General features: G+C 41.7%; 1 protein-coding gene across 1 annotated transcript; it reads right to left on the reverse strand.

The window, feature by feature from the left end:
- Nucleotides 1-1,297: 1,297 nt before the first annotated feature.
- ETV7 (ETS variant transcription factor 7) lies at nucleotides 1,298-13,995 on the reverse strand. Its single transcript, XM_042466097.1, has 8 exons — nucleotides 13,947-13,995; nucleotides 9,395-9,518; nucleotides 8,665-8,829; nucleotides 5,418-5,540; nucleotides 3,808-3,987; nucleotides 3,042-3,184; nucleotides 2,035-2,135; nucleotides 1,298-1,787 (listed from the first exon to the last, which is right to left on the reverse strand). Exons 1-8 carry the CDS (start codon nucleotides 13,950-13,952, stop codon nucleotides 1,670-1,672), a joined length of 960 nt encoding a protein of 319 aa, XP_042322031.1. The 5' UTR covers nucleotides 13,953-13,995; the 3' UTR covers nucleotides 1,298-1,669.
- Nucleotides 13,996-14,670: the final 675 nt, after the last annotated feature.

The following is a 14,670-nucleotide window of genomic DNA, read 5'->3' on the forward strand; positions in this document are numbered from 1 at the left end:
TAAAATTGGACATGAAGCCCATCTTTCCACTAGCCTGATGTAATACAGTTCAAACAAAGATATACTGTATATACTCATATATAAGTCTAGTAATTCTAGTAAAAAATTGACCCCAAAAAATCTAAGTCGACTTAACCACAGGTGAATGTAAATACTTTAATGTGAACTCTAAGGCTTTCATGGCCAGCATCCATAGTTTTTTGTGGGTTTTTCAGGCTATGTGGCCATGTTCTAGAAGAGTTTCTTCTTGACATTTTGCCAGCATCTGTGGCTGGCAGCCACAGATGCTGGTGAAACATCAGGAGAAAACTCTTCTAGAACATGGCCACATAGCCTGAAAAACCCACAAAAAACTATACTTTAACTATTATTAAAAAGGGAACCATCCCCTGGAGAAAGGTGAGTGCAATCTGTCCTGGAAGCACTGACCTTCCTCCACTCTCTTTCATCCAGTCTTTAGTGTAAGCGCCTGCCATAATTTTGTAGGCTGTTTGGCATTGTTTTCCTTTACTTATTTAGTTCCTTTGTTGCATGTCCCTAAGTTTTATCCTGGATTTATTATGCAAAGTTCATTTCAAAACCCATAATTTTGCCCCCAAAACCTGCCCTTGACTTATACATGAGGTCATCTTATAGTCGAGTATATATAGTACACCATTCTTCAGATAGTATGTCATCTCAAAGCTCTGTTCTTGTGCATCAAGTCGACATTGACTTAAGACAACCCCATCTTCAAAAGATCCTGCTGTTCCCAGCTCTTGGAAAACTCTGAGCCGTCACTTGCAGTTCTTATGGCAAGAGGAAAGTTGAGTTAATCTTTCTCCCATATTTTTAAAACATATCAAAGCATAGTATTGACTAAGAGTTTTATATATCACATATATCATACAGTACTTATTTTATATGCTTGTAAGAACCTAGTGAATGAGCTTGCTGTTAATCATGTTCTTAACAGCTGAAAGATGTCACAACTGAAATGTGATATATGGATATAGACCCGTTTTTATAGAATATTTCAGTATGATCTAATCTATGTGGTTTGTCATCCCACAAACCATCATAAAACAGATTAGAGGCAAAAAGTTTGTAAAAAAATTCTTGAATTTTAGAGTTTGAAAAATGGGATCTGAAATTCAAGTGTTAAACCTCACTGCAGCTTAGTGTTGAACAAATGTGAGCCCTTGCTGGATAGCCTTCAGTAAGTCCTTGCCTCTCAGTATGCTGCTTGTGGGAAAATATAATGGGGCATATAAAGCATTAAAAAGTCAGTAGACAAAAGTACAACATATCTTTTGAGTCACACTTCCTGATCAGTTTATTTTATAGTGTCATCCATTCTCAAAAACAAAAGATATACCTCTCCTCAGCCTATCTGTGCAGTCAGCCTCTTTCTGCTGTAGCAAAGCACTAAAGTACATGCTTCATTCCCGATATGAGGAATGGTAAGCAGCTGGTTCTGAGGATTTTGTTTTGCATACAGCTCACTGCTATGTATTTACAAAGTTCGTATAATTTAACAGTAGTTAAAAGGAGGTGGGCAAGTGCAACTGCAGTAAAGATGTGGTAGTTAAATTCATCCATTTGAGTTACAGAAAACTACAACATAAACACACTGCTGAGGCATTAATTTCCTTCACGTCATTGTTTTAAACCTTTGCATGGCAAATGTTTATGGTGAGATTTCCAACCTGTCATCTTTCCAGTCTTCCCCTTCTTGATCTTCATTATCTAGCTGTTCAAACTTAGTGGTTTTATCGTGTTTGATTTCTCCAGGAGTTTTCAGGAATCTGGGGGGGGAAATTTTTTTTTAATCACTTGAGTTCTGCCACATGGAAATGTAAGATGCTTATTTGCTTGTATGATGGACAATAAAGTTGAGGTCAAAGCATAGCCCTCTCCTTAGCCACTATGAGGCTAAGCATTTGCTATGGGGGCCCCAGGTTTTCACCAAAGCAAGCAACACCTACATTTGACTCTGCTGTCATGCTGTTCTCCAGCAACCCCAATGAATTCACCCAATTTTATTTTCCAGACCTGAATAAAAGTTTCTGTCCAGGTTCCTTTTTAATGATGTTGAGTTTATAGTAATGTCTCAGGGCTCTTGACATCTTCTCATATGTCATGTTCTTACGATTCTAAAAATTCAAAACATAATAGTTGTAAGCCTGAAAACTAATTCCCTTGAACATACCGTATACAGTATACTGGGCTATAAGGCAACCTCATGTATAAGTCGAGGGCAGGTTTGGGGGCCAAAATTATGGATTTTGCCATGACCCATGGATAAGTCAAAGGTAAAACTTGGAGGCTCCTTCAGTGTGTGTGTGGGGGGGGCAATCTATCACCCATGAAGCTTTCTGCTTTAACATTTCAGCCTTCACTCCCAGACAATGGCACGGGAAAGGGACTCTTAAAGAAACAGCAATCAGTCACCCAGGATTCTTTCTACCTGACAGAAAGAAACTGCTCTCCCGACCGCATGGGGAAATCTGAAAGAGGTGCTATCACATTACCATATTGACCTGGGATTTTGGGATCAATTTTTTGGCATACATTTTTTTACTTATAGATGAGTATATATGGCAGTTTGAATGGTTTGGATTGGCTGAGCTAGAGAGCACCCTGAAATCCAGCTGAAAATTTTTAAATTCAGTGGGAGTAAGCCATGAGTAGGCTGTGGTTATTGGAAAACACTAAGATCCAGAGTTCAGAAACATTACTTTGTACTCTGCAACCTAAAGATGACTTTACAAATGCTATTTATAAATTGACTGGGGAAAAACCACAAAGTACATGGAATTTCCCTTCGGAACAAGCTCATCTAATGATTTCACCTTGAATTAGGACTGATCCAAACAACCAAATCTTTTTTTGATGCTTTAAACATCCAAATAAATTAGTGATGGGGAATATGTGGTCCTCCAGGTTGTGTTTGGCTGCAAGTCCTGGAGAACCATGGAAGTTGCAGTGTGAAGCCATTAAGAGGAGCAAAGGTTGCCCACCCCTACTATATAATCTCATACACTAAATTTCTTAGGTACCTTGTGATTCCCCCAAAGTCTGGCAAGTCCATTAGGATCAATAACCCGAAAGATCTTGGCTTCTTTGTCTTCCCATTTGATAAATGGTTCATATCGGCTGTCACAGAGGAGCTGGTAGACATAATCCCAAAGTAACCTGCAGTCTAAGAATTAGTAGCATAGGATAAGATGTTAAAACAGTTGTGCAGTTGTGCTCACATAAATTAGCTCCATCCTTCTGTATGACTTTTAAGAGCAGATGAGGATTCAATTGGAGGCAGAGAGGGCAAGCCTGAGGGATAGACTTCAGGCTGCATCTTCTCCCATAAGTCAGCAGAGACCAGAAGTTCAGTTTTAGTTCTGGAGAAAAGCACCAGCCCTCCCCCAACAGAGCAAAGAAGGCCCTCTTCTATGCCTCATATGATTTTTAACTCTTTCTGGTGGAACATGAAGGAAGGCCCTTCAGCAGATCACAGATATTAAAGTCCCAAGTCATTTAGGGCTCTGAATGTCATATCCACCACCTTGAATTCAGACTAGAAGCAAACTGGCGTCTAGCGCAGCTCCTTTAAGACCAGTGTTATGTGTTATCTATATAATATTTCAGTCAACAATCTCGCTGCTGCATTTTGCGCTAGCTTTCATTTGTGAGTGATCTGCAAGGGTAGCTCCCTTTAGAGTGCATTACAGTAGTCTGATATAGGCTAAATGCAACTTAAATGTAGCTCTCACAATCACATGAGAGCCAAATTACAACAGAGCTGAGTCTCTGAATGGGCATATTTACCTGCGATCTTACCACTAACTGGATCTGGTGATGTTGCAGGAAAAGAACAAACATCTGCCCTGTAACAGATCCCAGTGTTGTGCTGAGAAAGAGAGAATACCCCAGGGGTGTAGAACAACTTTGAGGGAGATCTGGATTGCTCTGTGTGTCTTCGGTGGCCATTAGTGACACTTGAACATTCTGTAAGGAGAGCATGCAGATTAGCTGAGAGAGCTTTCAACCTGCACTTCAAGTTTCTGAGGAGATCAGGCCATCTTCCAGTGTGTTAGCTACCCTTCCCAGTTTGGTGTCATCTACAAACTTGTTAAAGGTTTCTTCTACCACATCAGCATAGTCCAAGGCTGATTGGGGCCAGAGTGGCTCTGACACTCTTTTTGACCTATCAGCTTTGGCCCTGAAAGGAAGAAGCTGGTAGCATGCGCTTTCATAGACTTACATCTATTTCCTCAGATGCACCCCACCCACCTACAGAATCTATAGTCAGTCGTTGACTTTTAATATCTAAAGTGAATAATTGGCTATGTAGATTCTGTAGATATGTAGTTCTCTATTCTTCACTGGCAGAGTAGAGATTACTACCTGTGTCTCAAACGCCTTCAGCTTCCTGACCAAAGCTGAAGATCAGAGGTGATCTGCTAAAAGGTGTTCTTGGACATGTCATTGGTACCCTCATGAATAAGGAGAAAGGGATACTCGTCTGTGTTCTTAATGAATTTTGGCAAGTTGTCAATGACATCTTGAATGTGTACACCAGGAAAACACACTTCCCAGTTCACCTTGTCCTGCTGGCTCACAGATACCTCTATACCCCTAAGAAACAACCAGCATCTTTTTTTTTTTTCCTTTCTTGTTGGGGCTGACAGTTACCTTAACTCCTTCCTTGGCATGCAGCATCCCTTGTTGCTGGTTTTTTGTTTGGTCATCTTAAATACTATCCTCTTGAAGATGCAGGAAGTGATTGCTTAGTTGGAGGGCTTCTGAATCCCTTCTGTACATTCTGCTCCTGATACTGACTTTCCTCCAGGGTGTTTCATTTCTGTCTGTACACTGCCCTGACATCTTAAGACGCTCTTTTAATGAATAACATAATTAATTTATAAATATGATAGCATGTATTTTAAGAATAATACTGGTCAAGATGAAATGCCAAATATTGTATGTGGAAGTAGGGTTGCCAAACCTCAGGGGATAACCCCACTTCTCCAGTCCTCAGGGTGAGGAATCTTAGAGTGAGAACACTGACATGAAAAGTGTGTGTGTATATGTGTGTGTGTATCTTCATTTTTTTATACTTAAGTTTTTTGTTTGACTGGCATACTTTGTGCCACTGTGGCTTTTGTATTACGCTTGATGATATCACTTGGAGGCACCCCTCGTAACATCACACTTGAAACATCACCACAGGCTTACCTACTGATATCCCAAAGAGGCTTTCCCTAGGTCTCAGGGCCTAGGACATTCTTGACCTGGCAACCCTACTTGGAAGAAAAACAGAAAACTGTGCTGGATAACGAAGTGTCCTCCCAGGATGGCTGAACACATGAACACAGCCTTTGGAATTCATGCTGCAGGTAATTTACCTTGATGAACCACTGCCTCATAGCACTTACCTTCTGTAGTGCCTTGAGTCTGTGAAAGTACCGCATCCTGAAATGGAGGATTTAAAAAAGGGCTATAAACAAGGGCTCTTCTCTGGGTCTTAATGTACTGGAGTAACTCATACAAAACATCTCCTGAAAGAAAAGAAACAAAGAAGGATCCATCTCACTTCCCTTATACCCCCAACATTAATATTACCTGTAGCCTTTGGCTATCAATGTAAGCACTGTGTGGAAAACTGGGTGGCATTTTGTGCTGTCTTCATTTCAAAGGAAACTCCTGTCTGCCACTTTCTGCAGTAGGGATGAATCCAGCCTGGGAGATTTCTAATTTTTTGGAAAACAGAAATTCATTTTCCTGACACTTCCCCTCGGGCTCACTGCATCCTTTGGCATGACATGGGGTCAAAAACCCTGAATCAGGACTCTACTATCTTCACAACACCCACACCCAATTCAGGGCTCCCACCCATAACCCATATTTAAATAACTCACCTTTTGCTGTGGATTTTCAGCTCTCTTCGCAGCAACGATAGCAGCTGCCTTTTCTGGATCCCTGCGAGCTGAGGTCAGAACAAGGTGCCCAGTGTCAATATCAGGGCTGAGTGTCCTGTTCTGACCCAAGAAATGGGGCCAGGTGATGAACAAAGCTGCACGGGGAGGCAGCTGCTCATTGTTCACAGCAAGAAGTGAAACCCAGCAGCAAAAGAGAGCATGTAGGGGGTGAATTTGAGGGGATTTCAGGACCACAATACTCCAAGAACAGCTCAGAGCATTCTGACAAGTGGAGACTCAGTCTAAATGGGAAACTGATACCTTTCAATAAACCCTACAATGTAGTTATCTCACTTAAAATGGGTTAACTCCTGCCTCCAGTGCTGTAATCTCCTGCTCTGTGGAAGCACCATTTGGGAGATGTATTATCAAAAAGGAAACCAAAGGAGCACTGGAGAGCAATTGATTCCCTCCAACAAATAACAGACCATGTTAGAATCTGGCACACTGCTCTATGAGCCTTGGTTCAAAAATACAGAATTCTCTATACAGAGGACAATTCAGAAGAACAATCTATTTCTATGGAATATCATGCGTTACAATGGCCCTTGACAAATTTAGTGTATTTTGTATCTGTTCTGAAGGAACCAGTTCACTCCATCCAGTGCCACGCAGCAGAATCCAACCTGACCAATATGTAGTATGTAGCACTGCAACTAGGGTGTACGTAGTGGGTTCCAACCAGACTCCTGCAAACCCCACTTATTGGTAAGCAGTTACTGGGATCAATGGGAGTCTGTTCCCCTGTTGATCAAGAAGTTGGAGCTTGATGTTCCCACCCTGTGCCATGAGTAATCTCCAATCTGATAGGCACTGGTACACATTGCTTTGGAGGGGGCATCAATCAAAAAGGGAATCCGAATAGATGCTTACTGATAAGTGGGGTTTAGGGGGCTTTTGAAGTGACTACATAGGGATAATGAATGCACAGCAGTTACAAATGCATAATTGTAGGTTACATATTCATAACTGCCCAACAGGAATCTGGGCCATTATTTTTCATATGTGGTATATGCACTGGAACTTTAGTGATGAAAAAGATCAGCCTAGCATTAAGAATGAAACTGCACCCATCACTATTCTAGCTTTCAGTGGACCACTGCACAAAGGCAGAGTGGAGATCAAAACAATTTAAAAGGGGGGTGTCTTTAAGAAGCACCACTGTGGACTACTTAAGGCAGCCTTCCCAAGGTTGTCCTAATGAACAGAATTTGTTCAAGAAAAGGTTTAAAGAGCCTTATCACATAAGAAAAGAAAGCAGAAACTGGGCCGGTGTACAGCACTTCAGTTCTCTTCCCAGGAAAAATGGTTGTAAAAGCGCATCTTTTGTCTAGCTGAAAAAGTCAGTTTGACAAAAGATACAACATACTTGTTTAAGATGTAATGTTGTATATGTCATCCATTTTATGTATTGCTATATGTATTTGTATATATGTATATGTATGTGTTTTTAATGCTCAATAAAGATCTTTAATAAAAAAAGATACAACTGTCTCCTGTGGGAAGAGAACTGAAGCACTATGATATCCTGCACAGAGAAAGCCACTATTCTAGCTCCATTTTTGCTTTGTTTTTTCATACAATAAATCTCAAAGTTTAGGACAGATTCTGAACTTTGAACTTTTTCATCCCACTGTTCTCCCACATCATCAGTGTAATTATATGATAAAGAGGGTGGATATAATTGTACATCCCATTTAGTGAAGTAGGTGTATTCCTGGGCATTATTTCTTTAACACAATATTTGATACCAGAGGCAGAAATAACATAGAAAGAATATGGATAGTTTCCTACACCACAGAAAGAAGAGTAGCTTAACATGTTCCAGCGAAGTTTTCATTCAATATTGTTTGAAAGTATGCTCATGGGAAATGAAACAAGACCACTTGAACACTTCTTCCAAAATGCATCTAAGGATGCCTTCCCCCCCCCCACCCCCAGTGTCCACTTTTTATTATTTCCATTTTGGTGGGCAAACATATATCTCTAGGCTTATTTATTTATTTAAAAACATGCTCTCTGTTTTGATGTTTAGGAGCCCCGATGGCACAGTGGTTAAATGCTGTTACTGCAGCCACAGCATTGTGAATTTGATCCCAGAGTTCCAAGGTTGACTCAGCCTTCATTCCTTTCATAGGTCGGTAAAATGAGTACCCAGCTTACTGGGGGCAATTGGCTTACAGATTGTAAGCCACTTAGAGAGTACTGAGTTCACTGATACGTGGTATTGAAATGTAAATGCTACTGCTATTGCTGTTCAGTCTTAGTAAAGAACTCTGGAGGCAGCTACTGTTGTGGCTACAATAGGGTCAGACTGAAAGTCTGTGTTTCTCCAGCCCTCTTTCATCATCATCCGCATGCTGAGGCTCATAAAAGAAACATCTAGCTAGAAGAGGGTGTAAATCTATTTCAAAGCAACTTCAAGAATTATTTCAATTGTCTTTTAAAAAAATTGTTTTAATGTGTTTTTATATTGTGAGCCTCCTTGGGTCCCTGTTTGGAGAAAGACTGAATAGAAATAAAATTTAAAAATTTAAAAAATAAAAATGACATGCTCATAGAAGCAAACTGAGCCATGCTAAGGTTTCTACATGTTCATTCCACATACTGTACTAAAACTAAGCAACTTTTTTTCCTTGTAAGAAATATGATTTTGGAAAAGTTTCTTCTTTTCCTGTAGAGAATTAGGGGCAGCAGCTCTAACCTGAATTAGGAGACCGGAGTCTGAAATCTTCTTTTGTGAGAATACAAAGAGCCTTTCCATTCATTTCAAACTTGCTTTCCTCTGATTCCCTGAGTGAGTACTCTTTTTCTGCCCATCTTAACCAGTGAATCACATCATCCTTGTTCCACAGAGAGGGCTGGATTCCTGAAACAAATCAGACTGACACTGACATTAAATGTCACAATACATTTCAGCCTGTAAGTTGCCAAAGTCTTTTTTAGGAAAACAAAAAGTCCAAGAAATGGTATTACTGCAGTACTACTCCCAACAATGACAATGCCAATAATGATAGGAGTGGGAAAGACAGAAAAGTAATAATGAGAAAATGAATTAAGCATGTTGTGATTTGTCCTATATTTCTTCTTTCTCCTATCCCACTATTTTGAAGAAACAATTCCCATCCCATTTAAAGAGGGGTGGCTTTTTTTTCTGTTGATTGAAGGTTTAATCTACCTTAAATAAGATAACTGATGCCAGCCTGCAGTTGTCCACTCTGGCTAGCATTATCTCTCTAAGATCTAAAGCAGAGGATTGTTCCATGACTTGCTACTTTTCAGTGGCAATGCCAAGGACCAAACAAACCTGGGAACTTCTGCTTGCTAAGCTCTCTAATGTATGAAGACACACTTCAGCCCACTCCTCTAAAAATAAACCCTTAAAAGACATGCTCTCTCATGTTCATCCTTTTAAACAACAATCTTCTACTCACTTAGTTGGCCAGGCAAGGCACAAATTTGTCCACCATGGAATGGCTGTAAGGATGTTACAGGAGTGGGCTGTAGGGGCAAAGCAGCTGTTGCGACAGGACTTGAAGAATTAGTTGCTCCTTCACCCTTAAGAGAGGAAAACCATATTAATGCTATATAGATTTCCTGTTTGAAATCATCTACATTTGAGTAGTGTCCCACTTTAACTGATATGTCACTTTCTGCTAGAAGTGAAGCAAGTGCAAATCTGATCAAAGTACAAGAGAACTACCATAGAGAAATATAGCAAAAGAGTCAGTATGGTGTAACTGAAAATGTGCTGCAAGGATCCAGAGTCAAGATCTTATTTAGTTATGCAATCATGGGTGATTCTCAGCCAGTCAGAGTCTCTAGCCAGGGCTGGTGGAAAGTGCCACATGCAACTCCATTCTGGAGGACTCCAAGGGCATCTACCCCCATTTTTAAAAAGAACTTTAAAAATTTAAAACTCAAAATGTTCTCACACTCTCAAGGGGCATGGACACAATTTTGCTAAATGCCCCTCAGGCTCTTTTAGGCTCAGGAAAAGTCCTTTTCAAATAAGGAAGTAAACCAGAGGGTTTTTTAAAAATATTTATCACAATTTTTGAAGAAATCATACAATGAGGTATAGCAGTGGTGAGTCACAGCTTTTCAAGGTCCAATGAGGAGTGTATATTAAAGACCCTGGACCTCTCTGCTCTAAGCTCAGTCACCAAAATTCAAGGGATACTGAAAGCTGGAGAGTATCCACAGAGGGCAACAAAATGGTGAAAGGTCTGGAAACTATGATTTACCAGGGGAGGCTTAAGGATCTGGGTATGTTTAGCCTAGAGAAGAGAAGGTAAAGAAGTGACATGATAGCCATATTTGAAGGGATGTCATACTGAAGTTGGAGCAAGCTTGTTTCCTGCTGCTCCAGAGACTAGGACATGGAGCAATGGATTCAAGCAACAAGAAAAGAGATTCCACCTTGACATTAGGAAGAACTTCCTGACAGTAAGAGCTGTTCAACAGTGGAACACACTCCCTCGGAGGGTGGTGCAATCTCCTTCTTTGGAGGTTTGTAAACAGAGACTGGATGGCCATCTGTCAGGAATGCTTTAATTGTGTATTCCTGCATGGCAAGGGGTCAAACTGGATGACCCTTGTGGTCTCTTCCAATTCGTTTGATTCTGTGATCACCCTGAAGTTGTGGTGAAGATCAAATGGGATAACCTTTTAAGCAACTTAAACAGAAAGTGTGATAAAAACGGGTGAACTTTCAATGTGATTGTATTATTGGCCTGAATCCAATGATGACATTGGGTCAGGTACATTCCTCTAACAAAACTACATTTCTAAAATTAATCCAACTGACAGATCCAATGAAATTTTTAATTATGAATCAGTTGGCAAAACAGCATGTTTCAACTCTCTTTTGCAGTATTGCTTGCTCAGTGGTTAAACCCAATACAACTAAACTACTGTGGTTTTTTGCTCCACTGTCACTACATTGGGTCTAGCATTGAGACCTTTATTATCACTGCCATGATTTGATCACAAAACTCTAGAAATATACAGTTGATGATTTGGGGGGGGAGGGGGCACAGAGTTTGTAGCTTCACTTTGTGTCAGTAATTAATTTATTTTCAAGCAAGGCACAAATGTTATTGCAAGTGCTTGCTGGAAGGAAGACTTTGCTGAAACAGAACTGTTCAACCTATTCCCATTTCACAGGGGGCAAAAAAACTATCTAGGGCCAGCAGTAGTGCTGTTAACATTCATATATATATTTATTTTAATTCAGACAATGTGATAATCAGCATTAGTAGTAATAGTCTTCAGTATTGCATAGGATACATTTAAGTGTGTAATGGGTTTTTGACTTCCCAAGAAAGTAGAAGTCAGTGCTATTGATCGTAAGATGTCCCTCCTCATCAGGATTACTGTGTGATCTTTTAAGCAAGTAAATCTCTTTCAGTTTCAAAAGCGAAATAATAATTAACCATGGTTGTTGAGATGCCTCTTACATTAGAACTTGGGTTAGTTTTATTAGTGGCTATTCAGTGCAGGATTTAAACTATATTTTTGAGCAGTTTACTTACTTTTCTGGAACACCTCACTCAACTTTGAGATTTTCCTTTCTACTATTTCAAGTGAGCTCTTTGAGTTCAAAATGTTTTTGTTTACTTATGGTATACTTACTTGACCTAGTTGTTTCATTTCACATGTATATATTAGGTTTGGATAAAAAGTTTGGAGAAACATGTTGAACTGCTCTTCTTTTTTGTGCTGTCGGAACCTATCCCTATTCTTTCCATGTTATTTCTGCCTTTGGTACCAAATTGTATGTTAAAAATGTCACTTCCAGGAACACATCTGCTTCATTAACTGAGGTATATGAAAGTTATCACAAAGGAACTACAAGATCTCTTGGCATACAGATATTCCAGACCACCACGGCTATGTCTCTGAGGTACACCCTGTAATTAGATTTTATAAAACCCTGGGGGCTCAACAGCGAAGCATCAGTTGCTGTTATGTGCCTTCAAGTCATTTCTAATTTATGGCAATGCTAAGGTGAACAACCTATTGTAAGGTTTTCTTTGCAAAATTTGTTTGGAAGGAGTTTGCCATTGCCATTCTCTGAGGCTGAGAGAGTGCAACTTGCCCAAGGTCACCCAGTGGGTTTCCATGGCTGAGGCAGGATTCAAACCCTATCTCCCAATGTCCTAATCCAATGCTCAAACCATTACACCACAGCTAGCTCATTACACACACAAAAAATGCTTCCGATTTATTCTGAACCCCAGGCAAGAGAGAAAATAAAAGTGAAAGATGCCCAGCACGCATTTTCTCCACTCCAATGTCTTTTAATGTTTGTGCATATCCAGTATGTTGCCAAACACAACACTTGGCCTTACCCAAATGAAAACTAGATTAACACTATTATTATGTTTTTCACCTTCTCTTTGCAAATAATCCAGTTGTGTGCCTAACCTTACATTTTCCCTTTTTGAAAAGCTATCAAGGCTGCTCTCACAACCAGTTCCTTCTGTCGCTTTCCCAGCCTTTGTAATGTGTGGCTTTGGGGAATTCCAGAGCCTGTTGGTGAAATAAGAGACAAAAAATATTTAGAGGAAAAAAAGCCATGTAAGGAAGTTTGGAGGGCCAGCGTGGCATAGTGGTTTGAGCGCTGGACTAGACTCTGGGAGACCAGAGTTTGAACCCCAGCTCAGCTATGGAAACCCACTGGGTGAACTTGGATGAGTTACACACTCTCAGCCTCAGAGGAAGGCCATGACAAAAAATCCTATGGAGAAAACTGCCAAGAAAACCCATGATAGGGTTGCCACAAGTCCAAAATGACTTGGAGGCACACAACAACAATAACAAAGGAGGTTTGATGCAGTCCACAGGAAACCCACAGCATTTGGAGAGTGCGAGGGTGTGTGTGTGTGTGTTGTGTGCCTTCAAGTTGTATCCAAATTATGGCCACCCCAAGGCGACCCTATCATTTCTTGGCAAGTTTCTTCAGAGGGGGTTTGCCATTGATATTCCAGACTAACACGGCTATAGAATTTATCACGCAAAGGAGATTGGGAGCTTATCCCATGAATATCCCGGGAAAATTGTGTCATTACATTTAACAACTTCACACGATGCTGCACAAAACCTGCCGTTACAGTGATCACAAAGAAGCAGTGATGTGCATCTTTTTACTTTCGAGATGTTGGCAACAGTGCATTCCTGACACTGCTTTATTTGTGCAACTGTGTGGGATAATCATTCATGCCATTCCTCGCCAGCCCCACTTCCTTTGCAAGATCAAATTCAATCTCGCTTTAAAGCCAAAATCAGCCCCAGGGTGACAAACTCCCATGTCGCTCTGATCTACCCTGGAAGGAGATTTTATAAAACCTGGGGGGGGGGGGGAGAGGGCTCAACAGCTAAACATTACTTTGGTCCAAAATACACTGCAGAAATCATCCAGTTTGAGAGCTCTTTAACTGCCCTGGCTCAATGCTATGGAAGTCTGGGAACTCTAGTTTTCTGAGCCATTTAGCCTTCTCTGTCAGAGAGCTCTGGGCCACGGTAAACTACAATTCCCAGCAATGAACCAGGACAATTAAAGCCGCCTCAAACTGGATTATTGTCTGCGGTGTGTTTTGGAGCTTTGTTGTTGCTGTTGCCAGCCTTCAGGTCATTTCCAACTTAGGGCCAACCTCTGGTATGATTTGTCTTGGCAAGGTTTGTTGAGAGGGGGCTTGCCAAGGCTCTCCTCTGAGGCTGAGAGAGAGGGGAGGGGGGTTGCCAGGCTGGGCACTGGAACCAAACAAAGCTGAAAACTGAGGCTGAAGCAGAAAGGAGAGGGGGGTTTGGAGGTGGAAAGGTATGCTGCTGCACCTGTGTGGGAACAGAGGCACAGAGGAGGATGTGTGCCAGGAGGAGCAAGGCAGGCAGGCAGGCAGGCAGGAGAGTGGGCAGCAAGGGCAGCAAGGCGCCAAGCCTCTCCTGCTGCCAGAGGCTCTCTCTCTCTCTCTCTCTCCTTCCCTGCATCCCAGGTGGAAGCTCTGGCGCCAGGGGGGGCGCCTGGCATCCTTCCGGTGCGCCCCAAACGACCCCCCCCCCCCCCCCCCCCCCAGAGCAGCTGCAGCCTCCTCCTCCTCCTTAAGGCGGCTCAGGAACTAGTTGCAAGGCAGAGCAATGCGGTCTTTTCGGATGACTCTCCCTTCTTTCCTTCCGGCAAACGAAAATGAAACCAGACCGACCCGAAAGTGTTGCTGGAGTTTGGTCCTCCTGTCTGTCTGTCAGGCAGCAGAGGAAGGGCAAGGGCTGGCCTGCTCCAGCCCCCAGCTCCCCCTCGCTTTCTGCCTCTTCATTTGAGGAAACTGGCCCTGGCAGGGAGGGCTGGGGGCTCCTCTTTTTATTGAGGTTTCTTGTGGGTTTGGGGGGCTGTTATGTGGCCCTGTTCTAGGAGAGTTTGTTGCTGACATACACACACACACACACACACACACATATATACACATACAGCTGATATACACACACACACATAATACAGTACTGTGTGGCTCTTGATAGGCCCTATGGATGCCGGCCATGAAAGCCTTCGACTTTGCTCTATTTTTATTCTTTCCAAGACATCTGGCCCCCTGCTCCAAGCCGCCCTCCTTGTCCTGCACTGCTTTGCCAGGTCTTGCAGGTTCAAGCCCAATGGCCTACTTAATGGAGTCCAGTGCATCTAGCATGCATTCTTCCTCTCTTCCTACTGCCG

Source organism: Sceloporus undulatus, chromosome 4, assembly GCF_019175285.1.
Source record: "Sceloporus undulatus isolate JIND9_A2432 ecotype Alabama chromosome 4, SceUnd_v1.1, whole genome shotgun sequence".
NCBI classification, from domain to species: Eukaryota; Metazoa; Chordata; class Lepidosauria; order Squamata; family Phrynosomatidae; genus Sceloporus; species Sceloporus undulatus.

What these genes read in the sequence shown, in the direction of transcription:
- ETV7 (XM_042466097.1), bottom strand. An exon ending in ACTCCGGTCTCCTAATTCAG is followed by an intron (nt 5,541 to 8,664) that starts GTTAGAGCTGCT and finishes CTTTTCTTTCAG; the next exon opens with GAGATGTTTTGTATGAGTTA. An exon ending in GACTCAAGGCACTACAGAAG is followed by an intron (nt 3,988 to 5,417) that starts GTAAGTGCTATG and finishes CTCTCCTTACAG; the next exon opens with AATGTTCAAGTGTCACTAAT.